The sequence below is a fragment of the Hemibagrus wyckioides genome, linkage group LG06, assembly GCF_019097595.1.
Source record: "Hemibagrus wyckioides isolate EC202008001 linkage group LG06, SWU_Hwy_1.0, whole genome shotgun sequence".
Taxonomy (NCBI): Eukaryota; Metazoa; Chordata; class Actinopteri; order Siluriformes; family Bagridae; genus Hemibagrus; species Hemibagrus wyckioides.
Window position 1 is genome coordinate 19,323,172 of NC_080715.1, and position 14,511 is coordinate 19,337,682.

A 14,511-nucleotide genomic window follows, 5' to 3' on the forward strand; every position below is an offset into this window, starting at 1 on the left:
CTGATTATTCAGCTTTGAGGGAGGAGGTGAGATAAGAGAGAAGGGGGTGTGTGGATTGGAACTGAGAGAGGGTAAGAGACAGAGATTAGGAGCCAAGAGGGAATTACTCGAGCTACACGAGAGTGGCTGTGGAACAGATTTCAATTGTCAAAGAAAAGGAAACGTTTTGCTTCGAGTTGTGTGAAGAATGCAGGAGTCTGAAACCAGAGAAATAGAGAGAAGAAGAAGCCAGGACTGTGAAGGTGGGGGTTTTTAGGGAAAGAAACAGCAGCGTGTGATGTGTGATGTCACCCTTTCCAACTCTGAGTGCCAGGTAAAGTGAGAGGGACCCAGGCCTGAGAGGGGGAGGTCTGAGAGAGAGAGAGAGAGAGAACAGGGGGAGGAGAGAGAGGAGAGAGGCACTGTCAGGTACAGACAGCTGAATTCCGGCCTGGTGTTGACCTTGCCTCTGCGTTCCCCGTTCCAAGGACAGCTAAAAGCACTCCATACGCTATTCCAGACTCCCACAGGACAGCAGTGTGTCAGTGAGGAGGGTGACGATTAATAGGGCACTCAGCTTGTGAGTTGTATGAGCTTTCATGTCTTTTTTTTTTTTTTTTTTCCTCCTTTGAGTGCTGAAAACTCTTCTCCATTTTACTTTTCTGTGGCGTTATTTGTGTTCTTTTATTCCACATGACAGAGTTGACTCTAAGGAATGTTTAAGGAGACTAAAGTCTGAGGAGTTTAAAGAGAAAGATGAAAGGTGTGGTGTAAACTTAATAAGATTTCTATTGAGAGCTTCATTGTGGATCTGTTTATTAGTGGGCAGATGCTTGTGTTGTGCTGCTGGCACTAAGGGATCCATTAAGGTTTACTGCTGACACATAAACAAGATTGTAAATGACTGACTATGTGGAATCGGTTTGTGGAGGTAGTACGAGCTTTTAGGTGTAATTCAGGTTTTCACATGAAATTATGTGAAATTATACTGTGTGTACCACGCTCTACCCACTAGGCCTTACTGCAGACTCATGATGTGGTAGCTCATGAAGTGTACAGTGATGAAGCACTGAGGGTCACACCCCCTCCAACCTCACCATATTTGAACGGAGACTCACCGGAGAGCACTAACGGGGACATGGACCTGGAAAACGTCACTCGGGTACGCCTGGTGCAGTTCCAGAAGAACACAGATGAGCCCATGGTATGTGTGCTAGAAAGACTCACTCTTAGGCATTTACATTTTTTTTCAGCGATGTTGAGATATTATGATCTACTGTACAGACGATGAGTCCAGTTCTCTCCTGTATTGCAGGGTATCACACTGAAGATGAACGACCTGAACCACTGCATCGTGGCCAGAATAATGCATGGTGGCATGATTCATAGACAAGGTATACTGTGCAGGACTATACATGTTCAGTCATATCTCCGCTACTTTCTCTCTCTCTCTTGAGATAAGGTCTTAGAGTTAGAGACTTGGACAAGATTCCTAAATCGAATCTTCAGATTTACAGAACTTCAGTCTGGATAAACATGAACAAAAATCTGATAAATTAAGGCTATGCAAATAACACACTTAATGACTGCATACATTCTTTTCAGATCTTATAGATCTCAATGATTAACATATTGTCTTGATTTTACAATGAAACCATGCCAAATGGTAGATCTTCCACAGAATATATGTTTAGGTCTGTTACTGACTTTCATATGCTGTGTCTTTTTTTCTGCCAATTTTTGTTTGCGCTATTGTTTAGTAATGCGGGTAGATGGGAGATTAGATATTAACCTTAAACTTGGTCCATTTTTTGGCCCATTGCTGATTTTCATTAGTCAATTATTTTAATTTTAATTATTTTAACCATCTGCCTGGGTTTGGGTGATGGCCTAGTCCAAAGGGTCAAGTGATGTGAAATAGGCCTGTTTTTTGTGCTTGTGTGCCATAAATGTGGTATCAAAATAAAGACATCTGCAAAAGAACCTATTTAGACACATTCAAACACTTCCAGAAATGTTATTTAGTTTGTGTTGCCCATCAAGCCAATATTTAACATTTATGCTTTTAGTACATCTAAATGAACAAGTGTTATTTTGTTACATAACCCAGGAGTAAAGCTGTGCAATATGCATTGCAGTGCTTCCCCTAAAATTATCTACTAGGGTCTGAATGTTATTTGATCTCTGTGTTAACTGAAGTGTAAAGACTTAGTTATGCAAAAACTGCCTTGTGAATATGTCTGATTTTAACACAACACTGTTACACCTGTTACACAGATAGTGTAGACCCTCTGAACAACACTGTGACGCAATTATTCATCAGCTGTGTTTTAATCCACACTCGCCTATGAATAGGCTTCATATAGATGAGAATTTCGTACAAAGACGATAATATTACGGGTATTATAGATGCACTGTATGGCCAAAAGTTTGTGGACACCTGACCATCACACCCACACATCTGTCCTTGAACATTCCATTCCAAATCCATGGGGATTAATGTGGACTTTATCCCACATTTTCTGCTTTAACAGACTCTACGTATTTAGACTAGACTTTGAAATGTGGCCATGGGGATTTCCCCATTCAGCAGTAAGAGCATCACTGAGGGAAGGACCTGATGTCTGGTCGGGAGGCCTGGCACGCAGTCTGAGTTTCAGTACATCCCAGTCATTCAGTGGGTTTGTGCATGCCATGTGTGTACTTAAGTGCTGACCTTATAGAGCTTGTTTTGTGCACAGGAGCATCATCATGCTAGAACTGTTCGTCATGCTTGTCTGGTTCCTCTCAAGGTTTTATCCTCATATAGTTACAGGAAGTTTTAACTTACCACAGTTTCCTCTCGATTGCGCATGAAGGATAAATGTAAATCATTCTGAATTTCTATTTTTTGTATCTGCTTTGAGACAATGATCATTGTTTATACAAATAAAATTCAATAGAATTAAATTGAATAGTACAAGATTGGGCCCCTTAGTTGCAGTAAAAGGAAATCTTAATGCTAAAACATATAGACCTCCTAGAAAATTGTGTGCATCCAACAGTTTGTGTAAAAGTTTGGTGAACGCTGACATATGGGTGTGATGTCAGGGGCCCACATATTTTTGGCCTTATAGTGAACATACAGGGAACTGTATATATTCCAGTATAATGTATTTACTGCTTGTATTGGATGACTTGAGTTGGTTTGCTTGACTCCTTTTGCACATGCATTGGTAATTTTTGTACATATCTCATTGCGTATCTCTATATTCTATCAATTAGGAACTTTGCATGTTGGAGATGAGATCCGGGAGATCAACAGCATCAGTGTAGCTAATCAGACAGTGGAGCAGCTCCAGAAAATGCTTGTGAGTGTGGATCACGCAATAGTTGTTGTGAATGCATTTTTATCTTGCTCGATATTAATTTTACTCAGTATTATGTAAATTCATCTTAATTTGTTTTGAACATAATATGATGTTGAGACATATGGCCCTGTAAAAATGTAACCCCTTATTATTTATGCTGTGCATTTCTCTGCACAGAGGGAAATGAGAGGCAGCATCACCTTTAAGATTGTTCCAAGCTACCGGATGCAGCAATCGTCTTGTGAGGTAAAGAACTCAGTGGCCCTCTTCCTCCTCTCTCATTCCTTTTCTCTCTCTCTCTCAGTCTGTGTGTCACTCTCTGGAGTGCTTTAGGATGGGCTGGGACTGCTGTGGACTTTCTGTGTGACTAACTGCCTGCCTTGTGGCTGTGTGTTAACGCATTCTCCCTGAGACGCTGCATTATACAGAGCACACAGAGCCCAGGTCCTGGCTCACACGCTAGTGCACACCAATTTCACAACCAAGATAGCGGAATAAGGACACCTGCACCTTCATACCACATGGTTTAGCCAGGAAATGAGATGTAATTTGTATTGTAACAAATAAAGACAGCAGTTTATTACCACAGAACTTTTCTAGCTTTACTCCCACCACCCATGTGTGTTAAAGGTCATCTGGACGTGCTGTATCAGTCATTTTAGGTAAAAGGAAAAACAAAAGCATAATTTAAGGGTAGAAAATCCTGCAGTGTGGTAATGCCCGACATGATGCCCCCAACCCCTTTGCTTGCTATAGCAGAGGCTACTGTCCAGGTTTCTCTGCTGTATCACTGACCTGTGTATCTTATTACAGAAAGAGTCCCCTACCACCTCCAGACAGTCCCCTGCTAATGGCCATTCCAGCGTTAACAGTTCTATCTTGGTAAGGACCCCACAGTCATCTCAAATGACCGACCTCCCCTACCCCCCAACCCCTACCTTCCAGGAGATCTCCCTTAATGTTGTCCTTGATTTTTTTTTTTTTGTCTCTTACTTTTTTCTTTTTTATTAATTTAGTTCCCTTAAGAATATGTTTTATCATGATAGTACTTAATTTCACATTGCACCTAATAATTAAACACAATATTTAAAGGAGATCAGAAGATCATTGTGATTAGTTTCCGTTATCTCAGTTCACAAATTGGTGTGCTCTGTGCTGCTGTAACTATACACCTGACTGCCTGTATACACACTGTGTGTAGAGCTTTAATCTCACACCAACAGATTTATAACGCTTTTCCACCACACAGCGCAGAAACAAATGCACAATCCCACATTGTGTTATTATATTCACTATCCAAGTGACCATTACTATAACTAGGTAACTCTTCATGTTTGGATGCTGCATGTATCTGGGAGGGATACATGGGTAGGACTGTAAATAGTGCAGACCACAGACTGATCAATTTGATTATAGATTTAGCTCCTCAATGAGCAAAACCCCCTTAGAAATCATGAGGAACCTGACAGAAGATAATCATTAGTCCAAATGTGTGTTGCAAGGATGTTCAGTATGAGCCGCGTAGTCTTTATGATTCCAGACGCAGTTCTTAGGTACAAATCTACACTCTCCAGGTGAGATTATCCACTGAAGATAGGGTGAGCCTTTGGTTTAAACTGTTTTGAAGTGTAGCTGCTTGTAGGGTATCCGTGTGGGACTATCCAGATAGTGTCCATCTGGATCCATTCAATAAGCAACTGTTACTTTTGCAGGTACCATTATGTGATAGGTAACAGATCAGACACTCAACCAGGGCCCAGATAGCTCTAGGTTCGGATTACTAAGTGTACCACTCTGTCCAGTGGAAAAGCGGCTTTACAGACCTGGGAACACAAAATGTTTTCCACAGTAGCCAGACATCGTCAAAGAGCCCACAATATGTCAGTGAGAGCAGTAATGCAGTGTAAAACAGTAATTTAGCATGTCTCTCAAAAAGCTCCTCATATATACTGAGCATGTGTGCCGTCGGATCAAACCTTGAGAGAGGTGACTCGTTTCGGGAACCCACCACTCATATAGAGATCCTGCTATTGGTGGCTCTGAATGGAAGACTCATCTCTGGTAAACTGATGCTTGGACAGAATGTGATGCTAACAGGTGCTTGCATGCTCTTTGCTTCCTTTTGCTTTGCTGTTCTGAGATTTCACACCATTTCAGACCCTCAACATCACACCATGTTCTTTAAATACATTAGAGATATACAATCTTTATCAGTTTATCATAACGATAAATCATCTTTTATACTTGTTGTGTTTTTATTGTACTGTATTTTCTTTCAATGCTGGGTTTTATTTTACAGGACCTGCCATCAACCATCCAGCCAAAAGCACGCCAGGTGAATATGCGTGTGCGCGTGTGTATGTGCGCGCGTGTGCGTGTGTGTGTGTGTGTGTGTGTGTGTGTTAGTGTTTTGAGGACCAAAATGGAATATAAGCAGAAAATAACATGATGTCACTACACCATACTAAGACCCTATGTTGGTTTTCCTTTTATTTCCTCACAAGTTGGTAGCTAAAGCTACATTATTAGTTATTATATCCATGATTTCTGTACTATATGATCGTTTGTGAACACCTGACCATCACACTTTTTTATACTTACATTTTATACTTACATATATTATAAATTCAGCAAGAAAAAATTAAAATAAAAACTTTAAGAAAACTGATTAAAACAAGCAGTATAATGTCATATATATCATTTTATACTCACATATGCACACTATCAACATTTAGTTAAATGACTAGTTAAATCACTGCTAGTTCATTAATGATTTAATTGTTATTGTTATATTTAAACCGCTATTGTTTACAGTTAATAACTTCTCAGTGTTAAACTGACCATGTGATGCAAACATCTGGGTTTGTAGGAAATAAAACCCAATAAAAAGTCACTTACCCATGATAATTTTATTTCTCTCAGGCTGTAAGTGTTTTATCACTGGAGTGTTTTTACAGATATCCCTCCCCCCTGACAAACTAATCCAATCCAAATAGGGCTAAAGAATGTGTACTTTGTTTTTTAAACACTCACAAGGGTAAAACCATTTATCATCATTATTAGGGAGAAGGTTAGTCTTTTTGGCGTTTAAGCACATCCAAAGATCCTGAAAACGGAATTTATGATCAACAAACTAAAAATACCATACAAAACGAGCCCTGAAGGAAAAATAAATCCCAAAATAAAAGACCATGGCTCATGACTAGTAAAGCAGGACATTATAAACACAAGCAAGTTGAGAAAATGCAAAGCATGGAAAAAAAACACAATAGAACATGGAAAAAAACTGATTTTATATTCTATATTGTTATTTTTATATATATTTAGTTCCATAGGCTACATATTTATAATCTTGTCTCACAAAAACATGTTTCTGTGCATGTTGTAGGCAAGAGATTTTCACGAGTTTAAGCAGGTGTATTACTGACAAACTAGCTGCAGATCCACTGTGTTGCTATTCCCTACTCACTCCACACATAGCAGCTAATACAGTGTTCCTTACGTTTGTGAACTAACAGCTCAGTAAATAACATACGCTGCTTTGGTATCAGTTTGTCATTTTGTTCCCAAGTGATTTTCAGCCTTGTATAAAGATGAACCTGAGAACCTGTGTGTTATACAGTTTCAAACCTGACCTTGCTCTGTGCACTGCCCCCTGCTGGCTCAGAGTGATGTGTGGCTTTTGCCACCATTGTAGCACCAGACTGGGCACATTTCTTTTCACAGGGCACGCAAGTACATTTTGACAGAATATTGCAAATTTTACAGAGAAAAACAGAAATTTCAAAAACAATAAATATTGTTGATAAACATTCTGAATCACATATAATTCAGATAATAATGTAATTGATTCCTTTGTTTTTTAATCTACCTTAAGCATTTTGTTCTCTGAATTAGTCCCATGGTGTCCAGTAGATGGCACACAAATCCTTAATATGGATGAAAACACTGACACTTTACTCTGCAATCATGTTTTGTTCTTCATTTTAAGTCATAATTTCTCCAGAGATTAGCTGTAACTCCTAACATTTATTTCATCATCTCACTCCCAACATCTTCAGCCCTGTATCTTAATGCATCTTAATGATGAGTTTAATGCTCTCAAGTCTTAGATCTCCAGACCTACAATCAGAAATATCAGTCAAGCTAAGACAACCCCAAACTGCTGGAAAACATCCCGTGCTAGATGTAAAAATGAAAGTATATTATGAAGTATTATGTAAGATTATAATATTGTAATCTTATTCTACAAATAACACATCTTACAGAATCAGCTCAACCTTAAAAATATGAAGGTGAGGTTTATTTATTAAGTGGAAAAGCCCTAATGAGACAAGTGAACAGCATTTAGAGGGGTCCTGCACATTAAAAAGTAAAGCTAATAAGAAATCAGAAATCCTGTAGCATTACAGTTTCCCTTCACTTGAACTAAGAGGCCTAAACATGTCCAAATCAGAGTCTAGAAAGTCATGGTGTGCTAAGGAACTCTAACTGGAACATCAAATGCACCTTAGGCCAACATCAGTACCTGACCTCACTAAATCTCTTGCAGCTGAATAAGCACAAATTTCTACAGTCACACTCCAAAATCCAGTGGAAAGCCTTCCCAGAAGTGTGGAACTTATTATAACAGCCAAGAGACCTGATCTCGAATGAGATGTTCAACAAGCACATATAAGCATTACGGTCAGGTGTTCACAAACTTTTGCTCATTTAGTGTCTATTATGATTTTTCTTCTGCTTGCATATGGAATTGAGGTCATCAACTTTACAACAGCTAATTAACTCTTTCATAGATTTTTAGACACTCCTAATAAAACAGCATGTTTTTGTACAGAAAATATTATTTTTCTTACTTTACCCTTAAATAGGAGCTGTGGATGCAGCAGTGCATGTGATTTGTGATGGTGGCAGACTGAGTTTTTTGTTGGCCACACAGTACCCTAGCTCAAATCCCATAGTGTTTAGCAAGGCAACATGGTTCAGATTTATTTTGCACTGGAGCTCCCGAGTGACCTGCTACTGCCTGAAAGCCTTTCCTTCCATTAGCTCACTGCACACACTTAAACACTTACTCATGCACATTCATGAAACACATACACTATCACCTAGTCTCCAGTTGAAACATACTCTCATCTCTCACAGTACTTCCACACAGTATGATTTTTATCAAGATCCCTTAGGTTTTTCATATTTATTTCCTTCCTTTCAATTATTGTCAGTTTTTACTACCTCTGTTTCAGACATTATTCTTTGATGCTGTTCTTTGATCCATTAGGTTTTCTGCATTGTAAGACTTTGTATTCCTGATCATGCCTCTCTCTCTCTCTCTCTCTCTCTCTTTTCAGATCTATGTGCGGGCACAGTTTGAGTATGACCCAGCCAAAGATGAGCTCATTCCTTGCAAAGAAGCAGGCATTCGGTTCAGAGTGGGAGACATCATCCAGATCATCAACAAGGATGACCATAACTGGTGGCAGGGCAGACTGGAGAACACAAAGAATGGTACAGCTGGGCTCATTCCATCCCCAGAGCTACAAGAGTGGTGAGTTCATCCCTTTTTAAAATGGGACTTTATTATGTTCCTCTCGGAACTGAGAAACTATAACAAACTACACTCAAATCAGTCCAAGGGTAGGATAGCTGAAATAAATAACAGACACAAGGAGATGTAAAAGTGGCATTTAAAAGTCTCTTCTTTTCCCCTTTAAGGCGGGTGGCCTGCATAGCAATGGAGAAAACAAAGCAGGAGCAGCAAGCCAGCTGTACTTGGTTTGGCAAGAAAAAGAAGCAGTACAAAGACAAGTATCTAGCGAAGCACAGTGCAGGTAAAATCCGTCTCCGTCTCCGTCTGGCCTTTTAAACATCACTGGATGTGTAAATGTTACTATCCACATGATGTTCAGTAATCCAATTTTACTGGTCACACACATCTGTACAACATGCAATGGTCAAAACTTACATTAAGACAGAATTTACACAGAAGAAGAAGAAATGTCTACATATAAATGATGTGTGAAAGATGAAATAATAAAATCTCATTTTTCAGTTTGCATCTCATGGTAATTAAAGATGCTATGCCTTTTTTTTTTTTTTTTTTTTTAAACCACAGACTGTGCAAGGAATTCTGTGGATCATAAAATGCACATTCTACAGTTATGCAGCATGTCAGTGTGTTATGGGACATTATTCAAGCAGGTGCTCACATAGGTCTATAACCTTGGAACTTAATACTGCCCCCTTATTTCCTGACATGATGTGACTGTGTGTATAGAGGGCAGTGTAGATGTGCTTCCTCACATGACCATGAACCCTGACCACAGCACTTCTACAAATAGCAAGATGTGCACACATGCACTTGGCCTGCATAGCACCGTCTCTCTCTCTCTCTCTCTCTCTCTCCCCCCCCTCTCTCTCTCCCCCCTTCCCCCCACTGCTTTTGTCACCATAGAGACAATTTACAATAGATCTCACACACACACACTTTCAGCTTGGGCAAATGTTCCGTAGCGTCTCGTTTCAGTCTGCATTCATTGTAGATAATTTACACACCTGCACACATGTACACTGTCTATGTACTTTGTAGACTGTATAGAGAAGATAAGATTGCAGTATTATCCCAAAGAGTTTGTGGCTGTAAGGATCAGGTGTCAGGAGCAGTGAAGGAGCGAGGTATGATTTTAATCAATCCACACTTATTTTAATGATTGAATTGCCACCAAGACAGTGCAGATTAATGTGACACAGGTTCCCTTAGAGTACTCGTAATTATGTTTGCACCAGGTCTAATAAATGCAAGTGTTCCAGTTTTATAAAACAAAAATTAAGGCTTCAATAGTTTTGTTTCTGAGGTGCATTCATGCCTCCGTATCCACCACTGGAGGGATTTACAAGTAAATATACTGTATGGCCAACAGTTTATGGGTACACGAGCATCACACCCGTACATGCTTATTGAACATCCCATTCCAGTATTAGTTCCCCTGTTGTAAGACACTCAGGTTCTTCCACTCCGACGATCCCATGATTTCATGGACCTGGCTTTATTCACAGGAGCATTGTCATGGTGGAACAAATTTGGGGCACTTTAGTTCCAGTGAAGGCAAATTGTAATGCTACAGCATGTATAGATATTCTTTACACACCAGCTTTGTGGCAGCACTTTTGGGAAGACCCACGTATGAGTGTGATCAGGTGCAAAGTCATTATAAAATTAAAAAATACAGAATGTGTCTTAATGTATAGATGACTACACAGTACACATCTGTTCTGTTGCTGAAGAGGTTAAAGATGAGAGCCATATGCCAAGACTGAAATGGTTTAAAATTATTACGATATTATCTATAACCTCCAGGAGGAACTGAAAGTCCTAATTTCCCAAATCCACTTTTGCTGAGTGACTCTTACAGTGTAAACTTGTTAAACATGGTGGTAAGTGTAGCAGAATTGTGTCTGGTGGCAGCAGTGCAGCAGAGTGGGGCTTAGCTATAATCCTCTCTGAGCACCTTGTCCCACTTTACTGAATTACTGCAGGCCAGCAAGGGAGAGAGCTGTCCTTTTCTCCCATTATTTAGTCTATTAATGAGTCTTTTGTTACCTAATTGTATAAAATGCTCATGTAGGGGTACTTTTTCAGTCTGTTTACCTTTGAGCACCGAGCTGAACATTACTGTGTTTATTCCACTGGACTTTACTTGTCCAGCATTAATGAAAAGAGATGTCTGGACTTTCTAACATACAGCTTTCCTAATCCTAAGGTGACTGAATGGGTCATTTAGTCACCTAACAGTCTGTTTGCCCCAAACACCTTCTGAACTGAGCGAAAAAAGAAAAGAAAAAAAAAAACATGTTTACTTTACACTCATAATGGATGTCTAAATGGATGACTACCAAAGCTGCTTGTGTGTGAACGTGTCCAACTTTCTAAAGCTGAAATAAATGAGGAAACCACAAAGGAACAATCTTTCAGTTGTTCCTCCAACTATTACAAAGAACAAGCACCGGAGACTTCTTCCAAAAAGCATTACCATATGAATAATGCTCTGCGTTTATGCAGACCATCTGCTGTACACGTCCCTGCTAATGGGCTGTTCCTATAGAAATGATGAGGTGAACAAGCATTAATACATACTGCACCTTGCAGCCAGCACCAGTGTCTCTGCTGTGTTAGAAGATTAATCACCGTTGTCTGATCAGTTAACAATTCAAAGGAATTGTGCTTTAAACAAATTTAGAGCCTAAAGTGCAAGTACAACTTACTCAGTAAATATACATGAACACATGCACCGAAATACAGGTTCCACATGACTCCAAATTGACACTCCATCACCTGCCCTTAGGTTTTCCTTATCAGTAAGCTTTACGTCATTGGCATTTTTTTTTCCACAATTCTTATTAATTTCACATAATGTGGAGATCAGGTTGAAAACTGAAATGTACCTTATTGTCACAGGTTTTTGAATAAATGGGAGAGCTCTGTAGTGATAGTTCACAGAGAGCTGACATGTCTAAAGTTGCTCTGTCGCATGCTAAAACAAAGCTTGGTGCTGCATTATTGACAATGCGTTACTGTAAATGTCAGACGCATGTTGCATCATTGATGAGATACACTGTAGACGCTTTACAGTGAGTTTTAACACAGCTTACCGACAGCGCTTTCCCTGCTGTGTGCTGTGTGGATGGCCATGATGTTAGGTCTTTCATGTTGTTCTCTGTGTAAAGCAGCACTGTGTCAGAGCTTTGACTAAGTGTCATTGTTCTCTCTGTTCACTAATGTTCTGTTTCTGAGCCGTAACTCATTCACCCTCCCTTGTCCATTTTTCATGCTGTCTCTTTACCAATGGCATCTGTGCATGTAAGTAACTGTGTGACTGTTGTGCACTTTAATTTCTCCTGACTTTCCTGTGCGCTTGTAGAGAGCATGGTTTAATTCTGTTGTAGAACGAGAGAGAGAGAAGTTTCTGAAACCAGGCTGTGTGTGTGTGTGTGTGTGTGTGTGTGTGTGTGTGTGTGCATGAGTGTGCTTTTTTTTAATATGTGTTTTATGTCCTGTTGCTATTCAGTTGAGCATTAACTCTTAAAAAATGGTCATTGTGCTTATCACAACATGGTTTAGTACCCCTCAGACTCTCTTGAACATGCAGGGGAATCAGACACACACACACACACACCGTTTCCAGCTCATGTAAAAAAAAAAACTAACATGAATCATTTAAGCTATTTGGTGAGTAAGCAAAGATGTTGCTGAGGATCTCATTTTACATGGCAGCTACACAGATGGCCAGCTCCGGTTACACACAGTCCAACACCTCCCTCTCGCTGCACTCTCACTCATTATAGAACAGCCCTGCAGGCACCTCACTTGGCACTCCCTTCCCTTTCATGTTCCTCAGATTTGACCCCTAATATTCAATATTGATGCTGCTATTTTTTTAATATTTGCATAGAAGAGAAGGAAGCCTTACATGTCCTATATTTATAGCTATTCCTAACCCCTCTGTCTGTGCTCTGTAGCACCAAGTCCTGCAGTGCTTCTCACTATGACACTCAGCTCGAGGAGGAAAGCACAAGGCTGCCATCCACATCCATCAGCCTCCGTTCTGTTAAACAAGCATGAGCATGTTGTTCTTCTAAGGCCGTTTACTGCGCATGAGATTATGATGTCTTAAAGTCTCAAGGCTTTGACTGGATTACATCTCCTTCTCTTTTTGTTTCAGTGTTTGATCAACTAGACCTCGTCACTTATGAAGAAGTTGTGAAGTTGCCAGCTTTCAAAAGGAAAACACTAGTTTTATTAGGTATGTCTAGTGCTGGATGAATTTTTCCTAAAGACACAGATGCAGTGCAGGTCTTGACAGTTTTCCTGTTTGTTCTTCATCATGTGTAGGAGCTCACGGTGTTGGCAGAAGACACATCAAGAACACACTCATCACTAAACACCCCGACAGATTTGCTTACCCCATTCCACGTAAGACACTCAATCCATTGCCAAATTACTGTTACTACATTCAGTGTAGTTACTGTATCCAGCATTGTTACTCCATTTGATATGACTAGTACAGTGCACTTTGTGTTCAGATATGATATTGTTACTACATTCTGTGTTGTTACTCCATTCGGTATTGCTACTACATTTGATGCCTAAATCTGTCACTACATGCAGACACAACCAGACCTCCGAAAAAGGATGAGGAGAATGGCAAGAACTATTACTTTGTATCGCATGACCAAATGATGCAGGACATCGCCAATAATGATTACCTGGAGTACGGCAGCCATGAGGACGCCATGTACGGAACACGGCTGGAGACGATACGCAAAATCCACGAGCAGGGCCTCATATCTATACTTGATGTAGAGCCACAGGTAACTGCCATTGATGCTATGTCTGCAGTAGTTCTTTTATAGTGTATAGTGTTTCCTCTAATTAAAGCTAGCTTTGTCGAATCATCCATCATACGCAGGATGTTAGAAAGGATTTGCGTGTGTTTATTTGCAGGCACTGAAGGTCTTGCGGACGGCAGAGTTCGCCCCTTATGTGGTTTTCATCGCTGCACCGACCATCACTCCGGGAATGAATGAGGTAAAATACAGTATTACTCTCTTTCTCGCTCTCTTTCATCAGATTTCATCAGAGCCAGACAGCTGTGTGTTTATCACAAACTTCACTGTAATCATTTCAACCTTTTTTTTTTTAGTTGTTCGGGGTTTTTTTGGTTTGTTTAGCTCTTTCTGTTTCCGTCGCATCTGCCTTTCCTTTTGCATGTGGCTTGCATTTGATTTCTATTGCATTCCTTTGCTCTGCACTCAGCCTCCCAAATGGTGCAGGAACTTGCCTGTGAGTACAACAGGAAGTATGACTAGGCTGTTCCTAATGTAGATTTCCTTAAAATCCTAAAAACCTCCATTTACACTCTGTCAAATATCTCATAGATTCCAGTACTTACAGTCAAATACAGTTGAGTGCAAACACTTTCATCACAGTGGTTTCTCTGCAGTAAAGTGCAAAAAAAAGGAAATTTATGTTTGTGCCTTTTACTATTGAAAATCTGTTACACCATATAGCCCAGATATACAACGGTTCTAAACCAGCGGTTAAGGCTGCAGTTATTGAACACTATAAAGCATAAGTAATGAAAAATGCATTGTGAATGAAAAGGTCATTTTTAATATTTGGTTAAGA

At 39.8% G+C, this 14,511-nt stretch overlaps 1 protein-coding gene across 7 annotated transcripts in view; it reads left to right on the forward strand.

Annotated features, from left to right (window-relative positions):
• Nucleotides 1-14,511, forward strand: part of caska (calcium/calmodulin-dependent serine protein kinase a) — a 143,169-nt gene that overhangs the window by 125,003 nt on the left and 3,655 nt on the right. For 4 of the 7 annotated variants that reach the window (XM_058392034.1, XM_058392032.1, XM_058392030.1 and 1 more), the window contains 12 exons: nucleotides 995-1,183; nucleotides 1,295-1,373; nucleotides 3,244-3,329; nucleotides 3,507-3,575; nucleotides 4,143-4,211; nucleotides 5,629-5,664; nucleotides 8,678-8,874; nucleotides 9,042-9,157; nucleotides 13,046-13,126; nucleotides 13,216-13,296; nucleotides 13,492-13,694; nucleotides 13,828-13,911. In XM_058392034.1, coding sequence (XP_058248017.1) covers nucleotides 995-1,183; nucleotides 1,295-1,373; nucleotides 3,244-3,329; nucleotides 3,507-3,575; nucleotides 4,143-4,211; nucleotides 5,629-5,664; nucleotides 8,678-8,874; nucleotides 9,042-9,157; nucleotides 13,046-13,126; nucleotides 13,216-13,296; nucleotides 13,492-13,694; nucleotides 13,828-13,911 — 1,290 coding nt within the window. The remainder of the gene's footprint in view (nucleotides 1-994; nucleotides 1,184-1,294; nucleotides 1,374-3,243; nucleotides 3,330-3,506; nucleotides 3,576-4,142; nucleotides 4,212-5,628; nucleotides 5,665-8,677; nucleotides 8,875-9,041; nucleotides 9,158-13,045; nucleotides 13,127-13,215; nucleotides 13,297-13,491; nucleotides 13,695-13,827; nucleotides 13,912-14,511) is intronic. The other 3 variants (XM_058392036.1, XM_058392033.1, XM_058392035.1) reach the window with 1 other exon arrangement.